Source organism: Capra hircus, chromosome 7 (genome assembly GCF_001704415.2).
Source record: "Capra hircus breed San Clemente chromosome 7, ASM170441v1, whole genome shotgun sequence".
NCBI lineage: Eukaryota > Metazoa > Chordata > Mammalia > Artiodactyla > Bovidae > Capra > Capra hircus.
In genome coordinates this window covers 53,434,942-53,457,666 of record NC_030814.1, presented here as the reverse complement: position 1 = coordinate 53,457,666, position 22,725 = coordinate 53,434,942, and the positions used below count along the sequence as shown (strand labels likewise).

The following is a 22,725-nucleotide window of genomic DNA, read 5'->3' as shown; positions in this document are numbered from 1 at the left end:
AACATGAGGCTGAGATACTAATTTATGAAATGAAAGACCTCTGTATTTTTTACATAAAATCAGCCAACTCTGTCCTTTTACTACTTCTACCAAAAAAAAAAGTGGGGGAGCTCTATTCTTTATCTATAATTTTTATAGTTAGTCCCAAACATCTATGACTTGCATGAAGTTCCTGGCATGTGGGAGACTGACAGGAAAAAGGCAAAAAAGCCAGTGGGTGGTTCAGAGTAAACCCACCTGAGATGCTAATAAGACTTAGCATTCATAATCAGTGTGCTGCTGGAGCATTCTAGAATTGTCACTACAGGACCAAAATTATGGGGAGCAGAAATGATGTGCACAAGTGACGGGGTTTCAGATGGATCTTAGACTTCTGTTTTTAATAGTTATTTGGGTTTGGAGGCTTTACTTGCCAATCATACAGAATAGCAAAACATGCAGTAAATTATCCTCTGAAATCAGTGCACAGCAATCATCACTATTAACATTTGGTGCTTGTTATAGTTTGTTTTTGTTTGTAAACCTACCTCAAAGGAATTAATCATTTCTCACCTGTTATACTGGCAAAAAATAAAAAAGTATGTTAAGTCCTGGCAATGTTATAGGAAATGAGCTTTCATGTGCTGTTGATGTGAGTGTAAACACATTAACATACTGGTCATAGGAACTTCCCCTGTGGTCCAGTATTAAGAACCCACTTTGCAATGCAGGAGATGCAGGTTCAAACCCTGATCAAGGAACTAAGACTCCACATGCTGCAGGGAAACTAAGCCCATGTCACAACTAGAGTCCTCACAACTCAACAAAGACTCTGCAACCAAGACCCAGCTCAGCCAAATAAATATTTTTTAAAAGCCATATTGGTGACATAATCTACATAAACCTAAAATATGCATACCCTGAGAACCCGTCACATAACTTTCTTTTATTGAGGAATAATTCATATACCATAATGTACCCCTTTAAGGTATATAGTTCAGTGGTTTTAGTATACTCAAGAGTTACACAACCATCAACACTAGTTCCAGAATATTTTTATCATCCCCCAGAAAATTCCATCTCCTGTCCTCCTTGCCTATGGCAAACACTAAAACTACTTTCTGTCTCTATGAATCTGCCTGTTGCGGACTTTTAAAATAAACTGATTCGAACAATATATGGCCTTTTGTAACTGGCTTCTTTCACTGAAAATAGTGTGTTCAAGCTTTATCCATGTAACATGAATCATTACTCCATTTCTTTTTAAGGCTGAATAATATTCCATTGTATGGATATATCATTTTTGGTTATATATTCATCAGATGGTGGACGTTTGACTTGTTTCTACATTCTGCCTATTAGGAATAATGGTGCTACGAACATTCCTGCAAATCTTTGTGGACAATACAGTGTAGAACTGCTGGGTCAAGTGATAACTCTGTTTAACTATTTGAGGCACTGAAAAACCATCTTCCACGGCAGCTATGCCACTGACATTCCTTTCAGCAGTGTGTGTGGCTTCCAGTTCCTCTACACCCTTTCCAGCACTTGCTATTGTGTCTTTTTTATTGCAGCCATCGTAGTAGGCTCAAAATGGGATCTCACTGTGGTTTTAACTTGCATTTTCCTAAACGCTAAAGATGCTGAATATCTTTTCATATGCTTATTGGCCATCTGTATACCTTTTTGGATAAATATCTACTCAAATGTCTTAGCCATTTTTTAAGTGAGTTGTCTTTTTATTACTGAGTTATAATAGTCCTCTATATATTCTGGATACAAACTGAACTGAAACGCTTATCAGATTTTGCAAATACTTTCTCCCATTCGCTGGACTGTCTTTTCACCTTCTTGGTGTCCTTTGAAGCAGAAAAGTTTCAATTTTGATGAAGTCAAATTTATCTTTTTTTTTTCTTTTGTTCCTCGGGCTTCTGGTGCCATACTAAAAAACGATTGCCTAATTCAAGATCACAAAGATTTACCCCTATTTTTTTTCTAAGAGTTTTATAGTCTTAACTCTTTGATTTAGGTCTTTGATCCATTTTGAGTTAATTCTGTATTTGACATGAGGCAAAGGTCCATCTTTTTTCTTCTGAAGGTGGATATCCAGTTGTGCAAGAATACTCTGTCCACATCGAATTATCCTGGCATATAGCTCTTCAAAATCTACCTGAAGCTTGATTGTGACAGTGGTTACACAACTGTATACGTGTGTGTTTGCTAAAACTCATTGAACTGTATGCTAAGAACTTTATTGTTTGTAAATAATAATTCAATAAACCTGACAATTAAAAATTCTCCTTTAACATAATACTGTATGTCAACTATATTTCAATAAAGAAATCAATTTTCCTTCAGAGAAACATTCACATATAGCATATTCAAGGATCATACACTTCACAAATATTATAGTACTGTTTATAATAAAGAGTAGTACTGCTTATAATCAAGAGTAATTAGAAATCATCTGAACATCTGTCAAAAAGGAAAAAAGCTAAAGAGAATGTAGTATAATGATAGGATTGAACATTATGCAACAGTTTAAAGGAAAAAAATCTGGGTTTCACAGATATCAAATTGATAAGGCTTAGAAATGAAAATGAAAAAGATAAGTACAAAATGATTTGAGCAGAATGAACGCATGTATGTAAAAAGGATAAACAAAACTATATTATACAGGTTTTATGAGTATCTAAAGTTATCTCTTAAGGGTCTAGAATACTCAATGCACTGAAAACATTCACTTCCTCTGGAGAAGGCAAAAGGGCACCAGGATTAGACAGGACAATCAGAAAGGAGTTGAGCTGTCATTTTTCCCCCCAAAGGGAAACCTATTTACTGATTACTTGTGTGATTAAAAATCAATACTATATAATTTATGTGAGTTTTAAGCAAAGGTTGTAAGAATAAAATCACAGCTCTTTAATATGTGTGCTCATTTGTGCTTCCCTGCACCCTACCTACACATACACAAACGCACACACACATACGCAAATGCACATGTGTGTGCACACGTGCATACACACGTGAGCACACACACACACATGATCTTACCAATTTGGATTTTCCATACTTTCCCTGAAGACAGACTCTTCTTTCATGGATGCATATTGTGTCCATGTAAGGCAGTGACTCCTTATAGCCATGTTCCTTTCCTGAGGATTGAACCATGATTCCTCTTCTAACTGGATATTAGGTACCTTTAAAATGTTCACCTGTCCAAAAGAGGGAGAACGGCTTTCTGAATTTAGGAAGAGCAAGCTATTAATGTATAAAGACTCTGTCCAGAGTTGCTTCCAATCTTGGGGAATTAAGAGGACAAGCGATCCTGATATATGGATGATGGTTCACCAATGGCTATAAGTCCCTGATAATCAAACATACAATGACCTTACTAAAGGCTGATAGGGACATGCAAATGGCCTAGAATTTATGCAGGCTATACAGTCTCTGGCCGAATTTCCCTAACAGCTAAACACTAAGCAAATTATCAGCCTCCCTCATGTCTCCTCTAGGGCTGGTTATGGCCTTCTTAAATTGACGGATTCTAACTGGGCCCACTTACGGACTCACATGCAGGATAAAATATTTTCTTCATTTTAAACTCTGTCCAATATCTAGAAATGTATGCTTTCCTGGGTGGAGGAAACATGGAAAACTACAAAGGCAGAATCGTACAAGTCAGAGGTGTCCTTAAATTATTTAAGAATAGAGATACAAGACAAAGTTGAATGCCTTTTTAAATAATAGATTCAAAGCGTGTATATAGGGCAAAGGGAGGGTACACACTCTGTGAAAAAAGCCAGCAATAATTTGCTGCATATACTGCAATATACTGCTATCCGGAAAATAAAAGTTCATTTTCACCGTCATATCAGTCTTCTTTCCAGTAAAGAAAGTGACAGTCTTCATCCATGTTTAGAAAGTGATGGAAGCTGCCATGTTTTCTATATACAGCACAGCTAAACAATTTGCAAGCTACCTGGCAGGAGTCTTGGGTTTTACATCACACATACAATCACTTCCGGGTTGAAAAGATCACATGAAACATGTTTTAAAATGTGCATCAAGATGTTCTCCTCATATTCCCTAATGATTCTAAGGATTTTTGTCATAATCACTCTATGGTTAAAGCAATGTGATTAAAATTTTCCACTCACCTTTTTCCAGCAATCATCAGAGTGCTTAAGGATTTCAAAGAGAAAAAACAATTTGCTATCATGAAGAGTTCATCATCAACACCATTACGTTATAGAAACACACACAAAAAGACTTACAGAGGGTGCTGAGAACATTATACTACCAAAACCATTCTCTCTGACAGTGAAATGGAAACTGAAGCTTTTCTCTTCCTTACTGAAGATCAGATGAAATATTTACCACCTGCCCAGTTCTGATCATTCTTACCTAAGAGTCGTTATCTAACAATGGACAGATCAGAAAAGATGGTCACTTCATGCAAAATAGCCAAAGTATCTTTTAAAATAATTGCAGTCCATCTCTATGTACACTAAGCGCCCTCCACAAAAGAGAGGCAAAACATACAGGAAAAAACACTATCTCTGGTAGCACCTATCAAAACTGAGGTTGGAGAGGAGACAGATGTCTTCCTTTGAAAGGCTAGGAGACAGGAGAACTGGGAAATTTCTAACACTTTTTTACATCAGAAAATGCTATTTCTTTTCATGACTGTTTGAAAATCACCCAGTGTTACACAAAATCTGAGTAAATTTTGAAATGTGTTTACCTTCCTTAAAATTTCTGGAACCACATTCTGACAGACTGCAATCCTCTTTCTATAGATGATCCCTGTTGACACATCTAGAAACAGAAAATGTTTACACTCAAAAAAAAAAAAACTGAAGGAAATGTATTTTTATTTTAATGTCAATAAAATGTTTAATGTCAATCTCAATTTTCTATATGGCGAATTCCTAAAAAAAATGTTTAACTCAAAACCCAGCTTCCCTGACCACTTTCCTTGACCAAATCCCTCCAAATATCTGTGAACCCACCCAGCTCCTCTGTCCATGGGATTCTCCAAGCAAGAACACTGGAGTGGGTTGCCATGCTCTCCTCCAAGGGAATCTCCCCGACCCAGGGATTGAACCCAGGTCTCCTGCATTGCAGGCGGATTGTTTCCCGTCTGAGCCACCAGCGAAGCACATTCTAAAGTCAAGGACAAAAGAACTGCAAATGGGACTTCCCCAGCAGTCCAGTGGCTATGACTCCTGCCAATGCAGGCGGCGCGGGTTCTATCCCTGGTCTGGGAACTAAGGCCCAACATGCCGCAGGGTACAGCCAAAAGAAAGGTTTTAAAATAATAAAATAAGAAAGTCCATTTCTGAAGTCTCCAATGAGACTTTTAAAAAGACAAATTTTTCACTGCTCTGGGCTATCAATGTCAACACTCCAGTGGCCACAGCCAATGAGCCTTCTGCTCAGCAACAGCGAATGTTTAACATGTTTTAACAAAACAATGGAGGATCTAATTCTGCCACCTTCTGCACCAAATGAGTTTTCAAGCACCAATTTCTGGCTATGAATTTAAACCTATTATTAATTACACTGGGCACACTCTTCTATCATAGAGAAGCAGACTCTCTGTGGCTGGAACTACTCTGTTCTGGAAAAAAGTTTACCGAGTAGCATTAAAGGCATTAAAAAAAAATGTGATAAATTTGAGTTGAAAAAAAGGAAAGTGAATCAGAGAAAAATATAAACTCTGAAGTGTTGTCTTTTGCTCTGTGAATTACACGACTCAGCCAAGTTCCTTCACGGTTTCTCAAAGCTTGGACTATAACACTATAACAGTCCTGAACCTTGGTGCAAACACCCTGAACACTCTGAAGTTGTTGGGAGGATGAAACATTGGTTCATCTCCTCTGCCCACTGGCACCCTTTGGCCATCTCATCCAAAGTCTGCAGCACACATAGAGAAAATGGATGAGCCACTCCTGGAGGCGAAGATGTCCCTGTCAATGGCAGAAATTATAATTAACCACTTTGGAATATGCATGCTGTTCTATTGCTTGATTCTTCTCAACAACCTAAAGACAGACTGTTTGTTATTACTTCCCCATTTGAAAGATGAAGAAATAGAGCCTCCAAGAAGTTAAGTCATGTAGATAGGAACGAAATCAGGACCTGAAATCAAACTTCTCTAATACCATGTAAAACCTTTCTCCCATGAGTGCAGGTACATGAGAAAATCATTTTTCATCGTATTTACAGAGCTATAGAAATGCAGAAAAGACCCTCACAAAGATAGTTCTCTCTTCACCAAGCAGAGAGAAGGCCTCAGAGTCACGAAATGAAGAGCAGCATCTCATGTTTTCCTAGAAGAGGTTCAAGAGCCTGGTAGACCGGACCTGGCTGTCTCCAAAGGTTTATACTTTGACAATGAGCACCATTATAGCATCCTTCATTGCCCAACTCTCGAGTTCAAACACTGAGAGTGAAAACACTTCTGCCAGAGATGTGAATGCCAGAACAGGAAAGACCCCTACACTCCAGTCCAGCAGTCAATAAACATCTTCTGTAGAGTGCCAGATAATAAATAAATATGTTAGGTTTTGTGAGCCATACAGTCTCTTACAAATCTACTGTTATGATAAGGAAAGAGGCACAGATAACACATTAAAAAATGGGCATAGCTGGGTGCCAATAAAACTTTATTTACAACAGGCAACACAAAGATAATTTGTCAAGCCAGTCAATACTGAACCATATTGTTAAGCACAGTTCTGACTCCATAATCCAATCACTTTACAGTCACATCTCATATATGTTCTATTAGTCACACCTTTTTTGTCATAAAATGATATGTGAATATATTAAAGGACGTAGCCATGTAACCTCAGTTAAGTTACTTACTCTCTCTATACCTTGGTTTCTTCACTCATTAAAAAGGAATTATATCGTTCTGAGGATGAAGTTAATAAAAATAAAAGTGCCTGGTACACATTAAGTATTGAAAAATGTTAACTGTCACAGCTTGTCGTCAATTCTTAACGGAGAAGATGACAAGAATGAATGGCAAGTCTTCTGTTGCTGGAAAGGCTGGGTGCTCTTTCCGATCAGCCACCTCGAATACAGAGCTATATCTGTTAATAGATGTTTAAAATATCACAGGCGGCACACACACAGACACACATCTTTACAAAACTCAGTAATACTTACCTTTTCTTTCCTCCACAATTTTTACGGAGATGACATTTTTATCCATGGGGTTTGGATACTAAATAAAAACACACAAAGAAAAATTACCATTCATTTTTTGGCAAAATGAATTACTTTATAGCAACCACTTATTTGCACGAACTGTAAATCTTTTCCAAGCAATCTCTAGGGGCTTCCCAGGTGGCGCTAGTGATATAGAACCTGCTTGCCAATGCAGGAGACCCAGGAGACGCAGGTTCGATCCCTGGGTTGGGAAGATCACCTGGAGAAGTGAATGGATACCCATTCCAGTATTCTTGTCTGAAGAATTCCATGGACAGAAGAACCTGGTGGGCTACAGTCCATGGGGCCGCAGAGCCTGATGCAACTGAAGTGACTTCACATACATGCACAAGCAATCTCTAAGGCCAGTTTGCAATCAAATTTCTTAATTTTACTATTTCAGAATAGATAAGTGAGATGCTGTTATCGATTGTACCTGTATGAAATCTAGAGAAACCGTCTTTGGAGTCAGCCTAGCTCTGGGTGGAGAAGGGAAGGTTAGGTTAGGTTAAGCTTAATAATACTGGGCTTCCCTAGTAGCGCAGACGGTAAAGAGTCTGGCATCCCCTGGAGAAGGGAATGGCAACCCACTCCAGTACTCTTGCCTAGGGAATTCCGTGGATAGACCAAGGGGTCGCAAAGAGTCAGACATGACTGAGCACTAAACAGCAACAATAATAATACTATAATCTTGAACCAGCCTTACATAACTCAGGAGCATTCCTTGCACGAGGCACTGTGCTAAACGCTTTACTTGCATGATCTTTTTTAAAATCAGCCTCTCTGTTGTGACTGGGTCACAGAATATCACTGTCTTTCGGAAACTAAATGGAAGCTAAAGAAAATCAGAAAACTTAAGGTCACCCAGCTGGTTAACAGCAGAGCCAAAGAATTAAACCTGGCCTGAAACACAATGCGTTCCTTCACTACTGTCCTTTACTGTCGCCTGGTGGGCTGGGTCAGCATCACAGGAATGTAATCACAGGATTCTATGCCAGGTCCTCAACAAATAAGCGTATACATGTGCACGGCTGAATCAGTGTGCTGCACAGCAGAAACTGGCACAGCACTGTAAATCAACTATATTTCAATAAAGAAAAAAATGCAAAATGGATACCTTATTTATGGATTAAATTCCCCTGAAACACAATGTGGATGTTAAAAGAGCTGATAATAGCTACCATTTTTGTCCTAGGCAGCTTAATACATTATTTCAGTTTAATTTTCAAAACTATTCCTTGAGTTACATGCTGGGGTGTTTTTTTTTTTCTCCCTTCCACCTGTGAGAAATAAGACTTGGATAAACTAGGTAATTTGCTTAAAATCAGTTAATGAGCATCAAGACTCTAATTTAGCTGCAGATACTTTCCTTTGCCTTCAAGGCCTGCCCACCTAACCTATTTTCAAACATCTCAGTCACTCAAATCCCACCCTTTCCATGCCTCGGATGCAAAAAAAGAGACTCGGACTGTAGAAGTCCTCAAAGCTGTAGAACAAGCAGGCTGTCCACCAGGCCTGCTAAGCGCCTCTCAGGTTCTGTTCCCAGAGGCATACTGCTTCATCGTGAGATCTAATCCAAAAGGAAAATTACATGCAAGTCTCATCCAAAGCAGCATAAGGTGCTGAGGGGGAGACCAGAGCAGCAGACAGGTGCGGGCACGGGTAGGAGACAGGGCCCTCCACTTGGTAAGCTTGAGCTGTAAGCCTTCTGAACCCAGGAAATGGTAAAGGAAATTCAGTGAGCAGGGTTCTCCCCAACCCTGCAGCAGCTGTGTGCCTGTGAGCATCCATGTGTGTATGTACGTGTATATAAGAGGTTGACTGATTTTCAGGGAAAAGGGTCCATCACTTTCACACATTCTTAAAGATATCTGTGGCCCCAAAAGACGAGGGGTTAGAATACAGACTCTGAAAGAGCAGGGCTTCTCTACCTCCACCACCTAGCAGTGCCTGGCATGTAGTAGGCACTCAGTGAATATCTGCTGAATGAATGAACCATCTAGAAGATAAACCTCACTGACCTCCAGGATCAATGTGGAAACTAAACCTTACCCCCTTCAGGGACAAAGGGCACCAGTTTATGAAGAGGGCAGTGGGCTCCATTCTCAGCATCCTCAGAGCCAAACCAGACCTCAGGCCGTAAACTCTGCCAGTCACACTTCCATCCGGAGAACTGGAATCTTGAGAACTAATCAACAACACTTTTTTTGGGCGGGGGGAGGGGGGGTGGGAGGGTGGGGGGGGCGCCACACCACAAGACTTTCAGTATCTTAGTTCTGTGACCAAGGATCAAACCCAACCCTGGCACTGAAAGCATCAAGTTCTAACCACTGGACAACCAAGGAATTCCCCAACATGGCTTTTTAAATATTTATCTATTCATTCATTCATTCATGTTTGCCACAGGAAAAAAAAATGCTCAAAATTACGATGCCTGTTTTCTTGAAGTTTAACTTTCAGTGTTTTTTTGAAGATAATGTTCACCACAGGGATCAGGTTTAACTATTGTGTTTCTCAGGAAGGGGGCCTCACCAACACCCTTGAAGTTAGCAAGATATCTGAGACTCACACAGATGCCCTTAATTTTTAAGTGTGTGTGTATGTATACATCAGAACTTTTCTACTAAGGTAAAATCAAAGCATGAGAATACTGCCTCTACTCTAATTCTAGTTTACACATTGTCTTGTATTCATCAATATACCCTGACTGATGAATATTAGAAATACACTGTAAATAGCAGGAAGATGACTGAACTAAATTACAAAAGAAGCTGTAAATGTAATCACCAGAGAAGGCTAATGATAAAAATTTCCCAAGTTCTGATTACTGCACAAAATTAGCAATGAAATTCCTAAAGACTACAAACTCAAAGAAGAGCCGATTTTTTGAGACCCTGATGCTAGGAAAGATTAAAGGTAAAAGCAGAAGGGGCAGAAGACGATGAGAGGGTTAGACAGCATCACTGACTCAACAGACATGAGTCTGAGCAAATTCCAGGAGATAGTGGAGGACAGGGAAGCCTGCTGTGCTGCAATCCGTGGGGTTGCAAAGAGTCAGACACGACTGAGCGAATGAAAAACAACAAACTCAAATGCTCTATTTATGCTTTTCTATAACTTTAATATTTGCTTATTAAGGTAAAGGTGAAGTTGCTCAGTCGTGTCTGACTCTTTGTGACCCCATGGACTGTAGCCCACCAGGCTCCTCCATCCATGGAATTTTCTAGGCAAGAGTACTGGAGTGGGTTGCCATTTCCTTCTCCAGGGGATCTTCCCAACCCAGGGATCGAACCCAGGTCTCCCGCATTGCAGGCAGACGCTTTACTGTCTGAGCCACCAGGGAATCCCCTAAGGTAAAGGGTATCGATTTGCTGCTGCTAAGTCACTTCGGTTGTGTCCAACTCTGTGCAACCCGAGACGGCAGCCCACCAGGCTCCCCCGTCCCTGGGATTCTCCAGGCAAGAATACTGGAATGGGTTGCCATTGCCTTCTCGATTTAAATAATAGCAAAAATATTCTTCATTTAACAATTTTCTTGACTATGCAGGCACTCTTCCGTGCACTAAGGATAAAGGAATAAAACAAACAAAACTGTAGATTCTTAGAAAATTTACATGTTAGAAAAATAAATAAAATAATGAGAAAATAAATCAGACTACGGGATAATAGGATGGGAATTATGAAGAGGGGCCATTGTAAAATATTTGTGCTTAGTCACTTCGGTCATGTCCAACTCTATACGACCCCATGGACTGTAGCCCGCCAGGCTCCTCTGTCCATAGGGATTCTCCAGGCGAGAACACTGGAGTAGGTAGCCACGCCCTCCTCTAGGTAAAATGCTTAAGGGTCACTAACTAGACAATTCTTATACATTACAAAGTAATATGGAAGTTGTCTCAGTCAAACACAAGAAACCCCAGACTATTCACTTCAGTAAACTCATTTACAAGTCTCAGGTCATTTTCCTGTGCAACTACTTTTGCAGTTGAATAGATATGGAGCCTCAAGTTCCCTTCCATAGAAGAATGGGAAAAGAAATCAGAGGTCTATTGACAAAAGCTAAATACTGTGACATGAAAGGCATATATTTTAAGTTTCTTTAAAGATTTATTGTGCTGAGGCTCCCCCTACCTGGCATCACTTGAAATGATCTGACACCATCTTGTGGTAACTTGAACATTCATGATTTAACTCACAAACATTTATCTGAAGTCAGATAACAAAGGACCCAGAGAGGGAAGCCAGCTCAGAGAAGGTCACCACCAGGAATACCAATTTGGGAAGACAGGAAGCAGGTGACCAGGTTTCTCTGGACACCTCTACAAGCACAGTGTGACAGTGGAAAGGATCAAGCTAGCTCGTGACCGAGCGCATCAAAGACTTACTGAGCATCTCCTATCTGTGCAGAGGTCGCCATATGTATTATACCTCATTTCATCCTCCTCAAAACAAGTAGATCTATTAAAATGCATTAAGATAAGGAGTCTCATGTTGAAAACATAATGGCATATGGGACTTCTCTGAAAGTCCAATGGCGAAGACTTTGCTCTCCAAGGCAGGAGGTGCTTGTTCGATCCCCCGTCGGGGAACTAAGATCCCACATGATTCACAGCCAAAAAACAGAAGCAGTATTGTTACAAATTCAATAAAGGCTTGAAAATAAGTGGTTCACATTTTTAAAAAAAAGAATCTTTAAAATAAAACAGAAACAAACAAACAAAAAACCATAACGGCATAAAGCCTGAACATGTGCGGGGCAACCCTGGGATCTTCCGGTTTCTACTTCACACTAATGACATTCATGGAAGCAAAGCGGTCTGATGACCCAGATATCAGCCAAGAACCCTTACCGTCCTTGGACCTGGTACATCCAATGGACCACAGACTGCAGTGGCTAAGAACTACCACACAGAGATTTGCACATTTGCCAAACTCTCTAGGTGACACGAGGGATTTTTCAAGGTATATTTGAGATCATTTTGAATTTACTTACAATTTTTACTTTCTTCACAGAATATATAAACTAGTCCTTACTTTTTCTTAAGATATAAATGTATTGCAAATATCATTGCTTATATTATATGTATGTAAGTCAAGACTCTGATGCTGGGAGGGATCGGGGGAGGAGGAGAAGGGGACGACAGAGGATGAGATGCCTGGATAGCATCACGGACTTGATGGACGTGAGTCTGAGTGAACTCCGCAAGATGGTGATGGACAGGGAGGCCTGGCGTGCTGCAGTTCATGGGGTCGCAAAGAGTTGGACACAACTGAGCAACTGAACTGAACTGAACTGAAGTCTAACAAGGGTAAAATGTAGATTTCTCCTACACTGTCATATACTTTGCTTTCATTTGTTTTTACATATTAAAAGGCAAGAAGCCAAAAACTGCAAAATAAGAGGTAAAAAACACAATAAACATTAAAACAAACACCTAGCTATAAAGAGTGAGAGGCCAAGAAAGAGTATCTAACTACAGGAACAACAGTCAATATACTTCTGGGAGCAGATTCATGAAGATAGGGTATATTTACCTTTCTTATTTACATGAGGGAGAAATATAATAAGCTTTCATAAAGCTCACTCTTAAGAGAGTGGAGCTATTATAATATCAACTTTCGGGACTTCCCTAGTGGTCCAAATTAAGAATCCGCCTTCCAATGCAGGGAACATGAGTTCGATCCCTCGCCAGGGGACTAAGATCCCACATGGCACCAGGCAAGTAAGCCGGCAGGCCATAGCTAGAGGGAGCCTACATGCTGCAACAAAGACTCAGCGCAGTCAAAAAATTTTCTTAATAAATATCTAAATAAAATGCCAACTTCCCCAAAAAGTCAGAAGTCAGTGCCTGCCTTTTATAAAACTCGCACTGAAAAAAGTCAATGACCTCCAAAGGAGACATTGTTTACCAACTTGCAAACAGCATTATCCAAGACAGCACAAGCACAAGGAAGCAGTTAGCTGATATATCTGTATTAGTCCTGCAAAGAAGGCCATAGGGACCTAAAATCAGTCTGGGATGTTAACATATTACTTTTATAAGCATTAAGGGAATCTTTGCTACCCAGGCTGCTGCCAAATGCATGCATGCAGAGGGACAGAGCTGCTGAAAGAGATTTGGCATTTAGTTACACAAAGAAATCACCATGGGCTGTGCCAAACTCCCTTTACGAGCTACATGCAATAGTCTATCTTAGAAGAAAAGCACAGTTGATTGTAAAATAAAATATCATAAAATACCAAGATCAAGTGATTAATCAAAATGTCAATATCAAAGACTACACATAGTGAAGTCAACAGACACTTCAAATGGTTGTTCACTGGCCTTTTCAGTAGGAGGATGAAGTAGAAAGAACAAAGGACAAGAAGCCAGGACCTGCAGACCACGATGCTGTCACCTGTGAACACCGGCCGATGGACCACCAGATGATCCTCAAAGGCCCTCCTGGTAGGACAAGCTCTGATTCTAAACAATGGCCAGCCACCCTCATCCATGCCAAAATGTCCCAGTGATGGGCAACGACATAATGAAATTCTTTAGAAAGAATCATTTATACAATTGTACAAAGGAAAATCTTCTTCCCTAAACATTAGAGGCATACACAAACCCAGCGCATTTAGAGATACAATGTCTACAAAATAACTGATAGGTACTGTTCGAAAGCAACCATGATTCAGGAAAGCACTCAGAACTGAGGAGGAGACAAAGACACAACTAAACGCAATGTGGGATCCTAGATCCCACAGCATAGGATTGAATCCTATACTGAAAAAAAAGTCATATTAGTAAACAAGCGCCAATAGTTGAATAATGTCTGTTATAAGAGTTAACATGGTATCAGTGATAATTCCCTCATTTTATAAACTATACAGTAGTTTGGGGAAGTTAAGGATACTGGAATTTTCTGGTTCTGCAACACTTTGTAAGCTGATGAAAGCTTAAGAAACAAACAAAATTAAAATAAAGACACTCTGGAAAACAGAAAGGATTTCAGAATCCAAGAGACCTGAGTTGAAGCCCACCTATGGGAATCTCAGAAAAATTACTTTATCTCAGTCTGCCTTCGTTTCTTCATCTGTGAAATTAGAAAATGAAACAAAACAAAAAGTCCATACCTCAAAGAGCTGTTATAGGAATTCAAGGAAATGACTTTATGTAAAGTGTGACACTGGGCACCTTACTGGTTTGCTACTACAAAAAGAATCAATATTTTTGAAAACTTCCTTTCAAGACTTCAGTCTTTATCTTGTAATTTACTGTGGTGTGATATTAAGTATATTATTAGTATCCATTTGCAATCCAGATATATTTAAAAGATTATTCAAAAGTTAACAGATGTTTCTTATATTTCTAGATTAGTAAAACCTTACAAGCTCATGCTTTAACCAATTCATAATTTGTATGAGTACTCCCAGATACTTTCCTGCCCACAAGCATGAAGGAAAGCACCGCAGTGGAGCAGAGAGTACTCTGTACTCTAAAAGCTCTTGTAGATTTGTAATTAAACATCAGTCTTGCCCTACAGGGTATGTCTGTGATATGCCCTTAAGAAGGCACTTATCACAAAAAATACAAAATAACATCTCCCTTTATCCCCTGTAACAGTAAGCTCCTTGAGGCCAGGGCTATGTTTTACTTAGCTTTTCATCTCCCAGAAGCCAAATGATACACAGATCCATTGTGAATTTCTATTAGAAAACATATAAAGAATGTTTAACTATTAGTTCTTTGACAGTTAAAAATCTCCTATCTTTCAGGCACTGATTAAGCCATAATCTCTACTAGGTGACTTACTAAGTATGCTTTGATACCATTTAAATGCCAATTTAAAAATTAATCATAATTCAAGTGCACACCTTTATTCATGCTCACTACTGACTTCCCTGGTGGCTCACTCAGTAAAGAGTCTGCCTGCAGTGTGGGAGACCCAGGCTCAATCCTTGCGTTGTGAAGATCTCCTGGAGAAGGAAATGGCAACCCACTCCAGTATTCTTGCCTGGAGAATTTCATGGACAGAGGAACCTGGTGGGCTCCAGTCCATGGGGTCACAAAAAGTCGGACATGACTGAATGACTGAACACTTCCACTTTCTCCCTTTTATTACTCCAAGTTAGTAAATATCTCTGCAGAGATACTGTGTGGCACCTACCATGTGGCTACTTTAAACTATGAATATTGTATGCACTGTGTTCATTATCTAACTTACTTCCTCCCAATGACTCCAGAAGATATTACTATTATTATTTTGCAGATGAGGAAACTGAGGCATAGAAAAGTGAACTGACTTAACCAAACTCACGACTACAAGCTCCCGGACCCCAGCTGATGTCAGAGCCCATGCTCTTCCTTTCTGTAACTTCTCCTTCCCGTTGTGCTTAATTTTCTAACAGAATTGAGGAGAGGAAGTTAAAAGCGAAGAAGGACTATCACAGTGTGAACCAAAAGATAAATAACCACATGTTAACCCAGGCCTATCATTTGTCAGATCACTTATTTTGGAAATACAGGTCCACCTCAAATATTTCAGGAACTCTGCACAGAGAGATGTTCCACACATTTAAGTGCCAGATTTGCAAGGGAGAAAAGACAGGATCAGAAATGGAAACATTATTAATTACCCAATCAACTTTCTACTCTAAATGGAAATAGCCATTCATAAATCTCCTTTATGAGTTTAAGGGTAAACATTCAAACCATTTTGTTCAGAACATCAGGATCCTGGCTAGAATAAATAAAACCTGAAGCCACTGTGTTGAAGCAAAGAAATTATTTTACTCTGTCCATTTTGTTACAGTTCCCAAAGTAAGGACATGCTACTGAATCGCACACCAACTTCAGCCTGAAATTGCATAAGGCTAAATCCCAGAAGAGAATATTTCTCTCATTCATTCAATAAGGATTTGCTAACTATCTACTAAGTTGCAGGATCTCTTTGGATATTTGAGATACATCAAGAACAGATGATAAAACCTCCACGCATGAAGCTTATACTCTATTCACAATGGCTCTTTTCTGCCTATAGCGTTAACAAGAAAATCAACCTGAAGGGCTTCCTTGGCAGTTCAGTGGTTAAGACTCCACACCTCTGATTCAGGGGGGTGAAGGTTCCACCCCTGGTCCAGGAACTATTAAGATCCCATATGCCACATGGCATGGCCAAACAATTAAACAGAAAAGAAACACAGACAATGAACCTGAACAACTCGATGGCGAGAAAAACCGTAACTTCTCTGCTTTCATTTGAGAATAAACAAGAAAAATCCAGGCACAATCAATGCTCTCTGAGTCCTTCTTTATGACTTTCAATTCCAAGTAGACAAAATTTAGGACATCTTTTAGAAAAAAACTTTTAAAAAATATAGGAATCCAGTTCACCATGCAAGGCAAGCCCATGAAAGAGCCCACATGAGGTTTCAAAGCTGGGGCAGCCTAGCAGCTGCCATATGTGCCTATACAGTAGTGTGCTGTTTCTGGGTGTTTTAAGTAAAAGAAAGGGAGCAGCTATAAATGATGAGAAGTACAAAGCTGAGAGTCATACAAAGAAACAAACCAAAACACACTGTCAAGAGCACTGACACTGTAGTTCACAAGAAGCACAGTTTAGCATCTGATGAATAAACCATTTTGGTTTTCACAGCATTCCTCCATGAAGAGTTCATTGAGACATATTACACTCCACGAACAAAGAGTATTGAGGTGTTTGTTTTCAAGGTGCCACTTAACTTTGAAAGCATGTAGCTAATATATTGCCTGTGGTATCCAACAGGCAGGTGCAAGAAGAGCAAACATTCCTAAGGTTTTAAAAATAGTAGGATATTATAACTTGGAAAGCAAGCTCTAACGTACCAAAAGCCAGAGATCAGTCAACTCCGTTTAAAATAGAATTTCCTCACTGCTGTAGCGCCTTCAAACATACCATTGTGCAAAATCAGATTAAATGCTTCCCAGAGATCCTCAGATGATTGTCCCTTCTGCCAAGCACTTTCTTTTGAATCAAAAAATACATAAAGACTAAAAGAAAAAGAAAACTGTATTACACCAAAAGGATCATTCTTACTACCTTATGCTTAAAAAAAATTCTTGTCAACTGTTAGACATTTGATTCTCACAAAAATACTGGGAGATTGGTAGGGTACATAGCATAACATTTCACATATAAGAAATTAAGACAGTAGGGTTGACTCACACAGTTGTGCATGTTGCTCACTGCACAAGGTTTTCCAGCCAAGCAGGCCAGTGAGCACAGGGCTACAACCACATAGAAGGAGCACTTTTTTCTAACGTGCATTAACAGCCCCATATACTTCCCACTAGTCCCATTTACTGCGAGCTTATGGGGTAAACCACCGCAATGATGCCTCTTTCTAATTTGCACAAGGGCACAGTATAGAATGGTGGAAACTCTTTCCCAAGGCCACCCAAAACTGCTCGTATTGAAGGAAGCACAATGACTGGAATCGAGGTCTACTGACTTCCAGCTCATGACTTTAAATGAAGGTAAAAATTCTCACAGCAAACGAATTTCCTACTTCCTAGAGAGAGTCACTTAGCGCCATCCAGGGATCCCTGGAAGGACTGCTTTGTGACTAGAAGAGTGTAGTGTCCACTGTGCTAGAAGCGCACTGACCATCTCTAGATGCGTGTTCTTTTCTTCAGGTGCTCTTCTCCTCTTCCCCTGGCCTTACCTTTCAAATATCTTCCTCAGTCTTTATTTACTATGTGCCAGGCACTTTGCTAAGTATTTTATAAGAATTCTTTCCAGGACTTGCCTGGGGGTCCAGTGGTTAAGACTCTGAGTTGTCTTCCGAAACAAGAGAAGCCCAAATGAGAAGCCCATCAATGCAACTAGAGAAAGTCTGGGCGCAGCAATGAAAACCCCGCACAGTCAAAAATAAACAAATTAATTAATTTTAAAACAGAATCCTTCCAGATCTTAACTGAACCCAGCTAGATTAAGTGACCACAGCTACAACACAAGGCACCTAGAAACCACCCACCTGAGCCCAGTCAATCCACAGAAACATACGTGAGAATTAAAAGCTTACCATTGGTTTAGGCCAATAAAACATTTTAGGGTGATTGGTTACACAGCAAGAGATAATCGCAAGAAGCAACAGTTAAAACCAGACATGGAACAACTGACTGGTTCAAAATTGGAAAAGAAGTACAACAAGGCTGTATATTGTCACCCTGCTTGTTTAACATCTATGCAGAGTACAGCATGCAAAATGCCAGGCTGGATGAAGCACAAGCTGGAATCAAGATTGCCAGGAGGAATATCAACAACCTCAGATATGCAGGTGATACCATTCTAATGGCAGAAAGTAGTGAGAAACTAAAGAGCCTCTTGAAAGTAAAATAGGAGAGTAAAAAAGCCAGTTTAAAACTCAAAATTCAAAAAACTAAGATCATGGCATCCAGTCCCATCACTTCATGGCAAACAGATGGGGAAAAAAATGCAAACAGTGACAGATTTTATTTTTGTGGGCCCCCAAATCACTGCGAATGATGACTGCAGCCATGAAATTAAAAGATGCTTGCTCCTTGGAAGAAAAGCTATGATAAACCTAGACAGCATATTAAAAAGCAGAGACATCACTTTGCCACTAAAAGTGCATATGGTCAAAGCTATGTTTTTTCCAGTGTCATGTACAGATGTGAACGTCAGACCATAAAGAAGGCAGACCACCAAAGAATTGATGCTTTCAACCTGTGGTGCTGGAGAAGACTCTTGAGAGTCCCTTGGACAGCAAGGAGATCAAACCAGTCAATCTAAAAGAAATCAACCCTGAATATTCACTGATGCTGAAGCTGAAGCTCCAATACTTTGGCCATCTGATTAGAAGAGCTGACTCACTGGAAGAGACCCTGATGCTGGGAAAGATTGAGGGCAGCAGGAGAAGGGGATGAGATGGTTGGATGACATCACTGACTTGATGGACGTAAGTTTGAGCAAACACTGGGAGATGGTGAGGGACATGGAAGCCTGGCGTGCTGCAGTCCATGGGGTCACAAAGAGTAGGACTAGGACATATTTGACCAAACAACAACAAAGAGATAACTGAAACAATGTATTTTCTCCCCCCTTATCTTCAAAGCTATACCCTTAAACCAGGCATAAGGGGTCCACAGAGATGAATAAACCCTGAGTGCAGATTGCAGGCAAAGAGAAACTGTGGCTGGATACAGGGCACAGCAAAGCTGAGTCTGCAACACTGTATTCCCTCAATGATTATCTGAGTACCTACTATGTGCAAGGTAGCTCAGTCTAGTGATAGCAGTATGGGCTTGGATTCAGATGTGTTGAAATCCTTGTTCTCCCACTTGCTAGCTACAAGAACTTGGAAAAGTTACTTAAACTTCTCTGAACCTCAGCTTTTCCAGACAATGGAATGGAAGTCAACCATAACTACTTCCAGAAGCTGCTGGGAGGAATAAACAGGGTAATGTAGGGAAGCACTTTCTCCCCCTACCCCTAGGAAACTAGGAAACTCCTCTCATGCCTTGGCCATAACTTCACAAACGCCACTTTCTCGAGGAAGCCTTCCCTAATGGCACTCTCCAAACTTCACAACACCGGTGTACTTTCCCTGTGTAAACACACATCATCAGCTGGAGTTATCTGTTCGCTTGTTAATCATTTATTCGTGTTAGTCACACCCACTAGAGACCATCAGCTCCCTGAGAAGAGGGTCTGTCTATGGTGCCCCATACCCAGAACAGAGCCTGCCACCCAGAAGAAAAGTGTCTTTAAACACCTGCTGAATGCAAGAGAAGCATTTAGCCCAGAAGCCTGACTCATGCCAAGTATTCTCTAAATGAGTCTGGCCCTGTGCTATGTGCTTCTGCAGTAAGCTTCCTTCCACTAAATAAGCTTCCTACCCTGAGGAAGCTTATTAGAGTCTAATGAGGAAAAAGACACATGCAGAACTATCCAACACTGTCAAAGATGGTCACTGAGGCCCAACGTGTCCCTCCAGCTCTGACAAAGCAGAGATTACCTGGTGATGGGGACAACCCAGAAAGGCTTTCCAAAGGAGCAGTGGCATTGGAGAACTCATATTTCAAAGTGCCAGTCCTAACAAAAAATGGGTGGTGGCTTTTTCTCTTTAGGGCCCAGAAGCCTAGTCTAAGGCAACATCTACATCAGATCAATAAATACTTGTTTATTCATTCATCACTCATCAGATGTATACTGAGAACCTAGGAAGTGCCAGGTACTATTTTAGATATGAGATCAATTAACAATGTCAACAAGCTGGCATTCCACCCCCAAAAGGCCTCCATAGCAACCCCATCATAACCAGGGTCCCACTCACTCCTCTGTGATCTGGGCCCCCAACAGTATGACCTCTTCTAATGGAGGTCAGATCTTATCTCTTTTAAAAAAATATACATCTCCAGGAACTTCCCTAGTGGTCCAGTGGCTCAGACTCTAGGCTCCCAATGCAGCGGCCCTGGGTTCCTTCCCTGGTCAGGGAACTAGACCTCACATGCCACAACTAAAAAGGATCCCACAGGCCACAACTATGACTGGATGCAGTCAAGTAATTTTTTTTTTAATATTTAAAAACCCATCTCCAGGCTTCCAGAGAGTAGTGCCAGTGGCGGCTGCGCAAGATAAAATACAATTCTTGCAAATCTTCCTTAAGATGCCTAAGCTGAAAGGTCTTCTGATACAACACTCTCATCTGTGGACAAAGAATGTCACCTGCCATTTCAGTAAACACACAATGTTGTGGCATAAAAATCCTTCAGCCTCTGAGGCCATCCCTGAGGGTGCTCCCTGAAGGCATTCAGGACGGAGAAAAACAGGATAAAGGCCCTAGACAGTTAAGGAACCTATCAAAGGAATTTCAATTGAGTCCAGATTCTTGAATTATTCCATACACAGAAAAGCATTGATTACATTAACTTGAGATGTCTGGTTTTCTTTCAATAGCAGTAATCTTTGGACAGTCAACTATCTTTTTCTTTGTTTGAATTTATATATTCTGGCTCCTCCCTAACCTCTTCTGGCCAATCCCTCAGAGCTATCTGAGCGACTATATCCAGGCTTAAGTCCTCAGCAAGTCTGTCCAATAAAAATCTAATTCTCAGCTCTTAGGCTGTGCTTTTTTCTTTTAATAGATGAAGAAACTGAAGCCTCAAGAGAGAAGACGACCCTTGACCAACGTCATCAAGTGAACTAACTAAAAGTGGAACCAGACTAGAACCCAGGGGTCCCACATCCCAGGTCCGGATGCTTGATTTTTTCAAAGAATTTCCTATTCTACCGGTACAAGCCACAGTTCCAAGAAAAGCCCTTGAGATAAAGAGGGCCACTGACTACTGAGACTAGAGGGGACAGTTACAGTAGCGCGAATAACCATAACCTTTCAAAGAATTTACTAGGCAAGTATCAGTCACCGTGATAAGCACTCTGTAGGAAGTATTTCACTTGAATCTTCACAACTCCTAAGTTGGTACTATTATTTTTCCCATTTTAGAGATTACAAAACTAAGGCATGGAGGCGCCCAAAGTCCCACAGCTGTTAATAAAAGAGAAAGGGGTGACGTGGTAGAACGACAGTGCTGAGTAAACTAGGATGGCGGCATCAACGGCCCCCACTAGCTTTGACTCAGTAAATGATGTATTTACTGGAGACATCGAAAAGCCCTGTGCAACTTCAACGGGGTCAAGAACCTGGGCTCCCCGCGTCTCTCCCTCCAGCTGCGGCAGGGTGTGAACGTGATGCCAAGCACCGAGCCTTTCCCTCATCCTGGAGGGGGAGCCTTTGAGGAAATCCACCCCCGCCCTCGCCCGGCACATCCCAGAGGCAAAGCCCGCAGCTGGATGCGGACCTCCGCGCGGGCAGCAGGGAGCCGAACCGAGGAGGGGAACTTCGGACGACGCTGCCTGGGGCGCAGACGGCCTGGCCACAGGGGCAGCGCGGGAAGACGCGAGCCCCGGCCAAGACCGAGCGGGCAGAATACCTTTCGAAGGAAGCTGGCGACCACCTGCTCGAAGGGGTACTTGAACACCTCGTGCACGTCCACGGTGACCCCCATCCCGGCGCGCCGACCACGCCTCCGCCAGCACACTACCGCTAGAGCTCCGTCTGAGCCCGGCCGCAGGCGTCCAAGCCCGGGAAGCCTAAGGGGCGTGGGGATTTTTTCTCTTCCTTTTTCAAACTTCCGAAACTTTATTGTCCACTCGGAAAAACAGACAGTTGGCACACCCCCTTTCCCTTCCCCGTCCACTTCCGCCAGTCTGGGCTGCTGGCGAGGGAGGTGCTGGGCCCCCGGGCGGTGTCGGCTGGAGGCGTCAGAAGCGGCCCCGCCCCGCCCTGGCTCCGGCTCCGCCCTTCCCCGGTCTGATCACACCTCGCCCACGCCACGCCACGCCCCATGGCCTCGCCACGCCCCCACGGCCTCGCCACGCGCACCTCTGCGGACCCAAGGTTCCACCTCAACGCTGGGAAGTCTTGAACCTTGCAGCTGGGGTTTTTGTCATCACCCCGCCTGGAGCCTTACTTAA

The 22,725-nt window shown here is 41.3% G+C and overlaps 1 protein-coding gene across 1 annotated transcript in view; it reads right to left on the bottom strand.

Annotated features, from left to right (window-relative positions):
• Nucleotides 1-22,472, bottom strand: part of PRELID2 (PRELI domain containing 2) — an 84,223-nt gene extending 61,751 nt beyond the window's left edge. The window contains exons 1-4 of the mRNA XM_005683091.3: nucleotides 22,182-22,472; nucleotides 7,162-7,219; nucleotides 4,727-4,800; nucleotides 3,034-3,194 (exon numbers count right to left, since the gene is read on the bottom strand). Coding sequence (XP_005683148.1) covers nucleotides 3,034-3,194; nucleotides 4,727-4,800; nucleotides 7,162-7,219; nucleotides 22,182-22,256 — 368 coding nt within the window. The 5' untranslated portion in view covers nucleotides 22,257-22,472. The remainder of the gene's footprint in view (nucleotides 1-3,033; nucleotides 3,195-4,726; nucleotides 4,801-7,161; nucleotides 7,220-22,181) is intronic.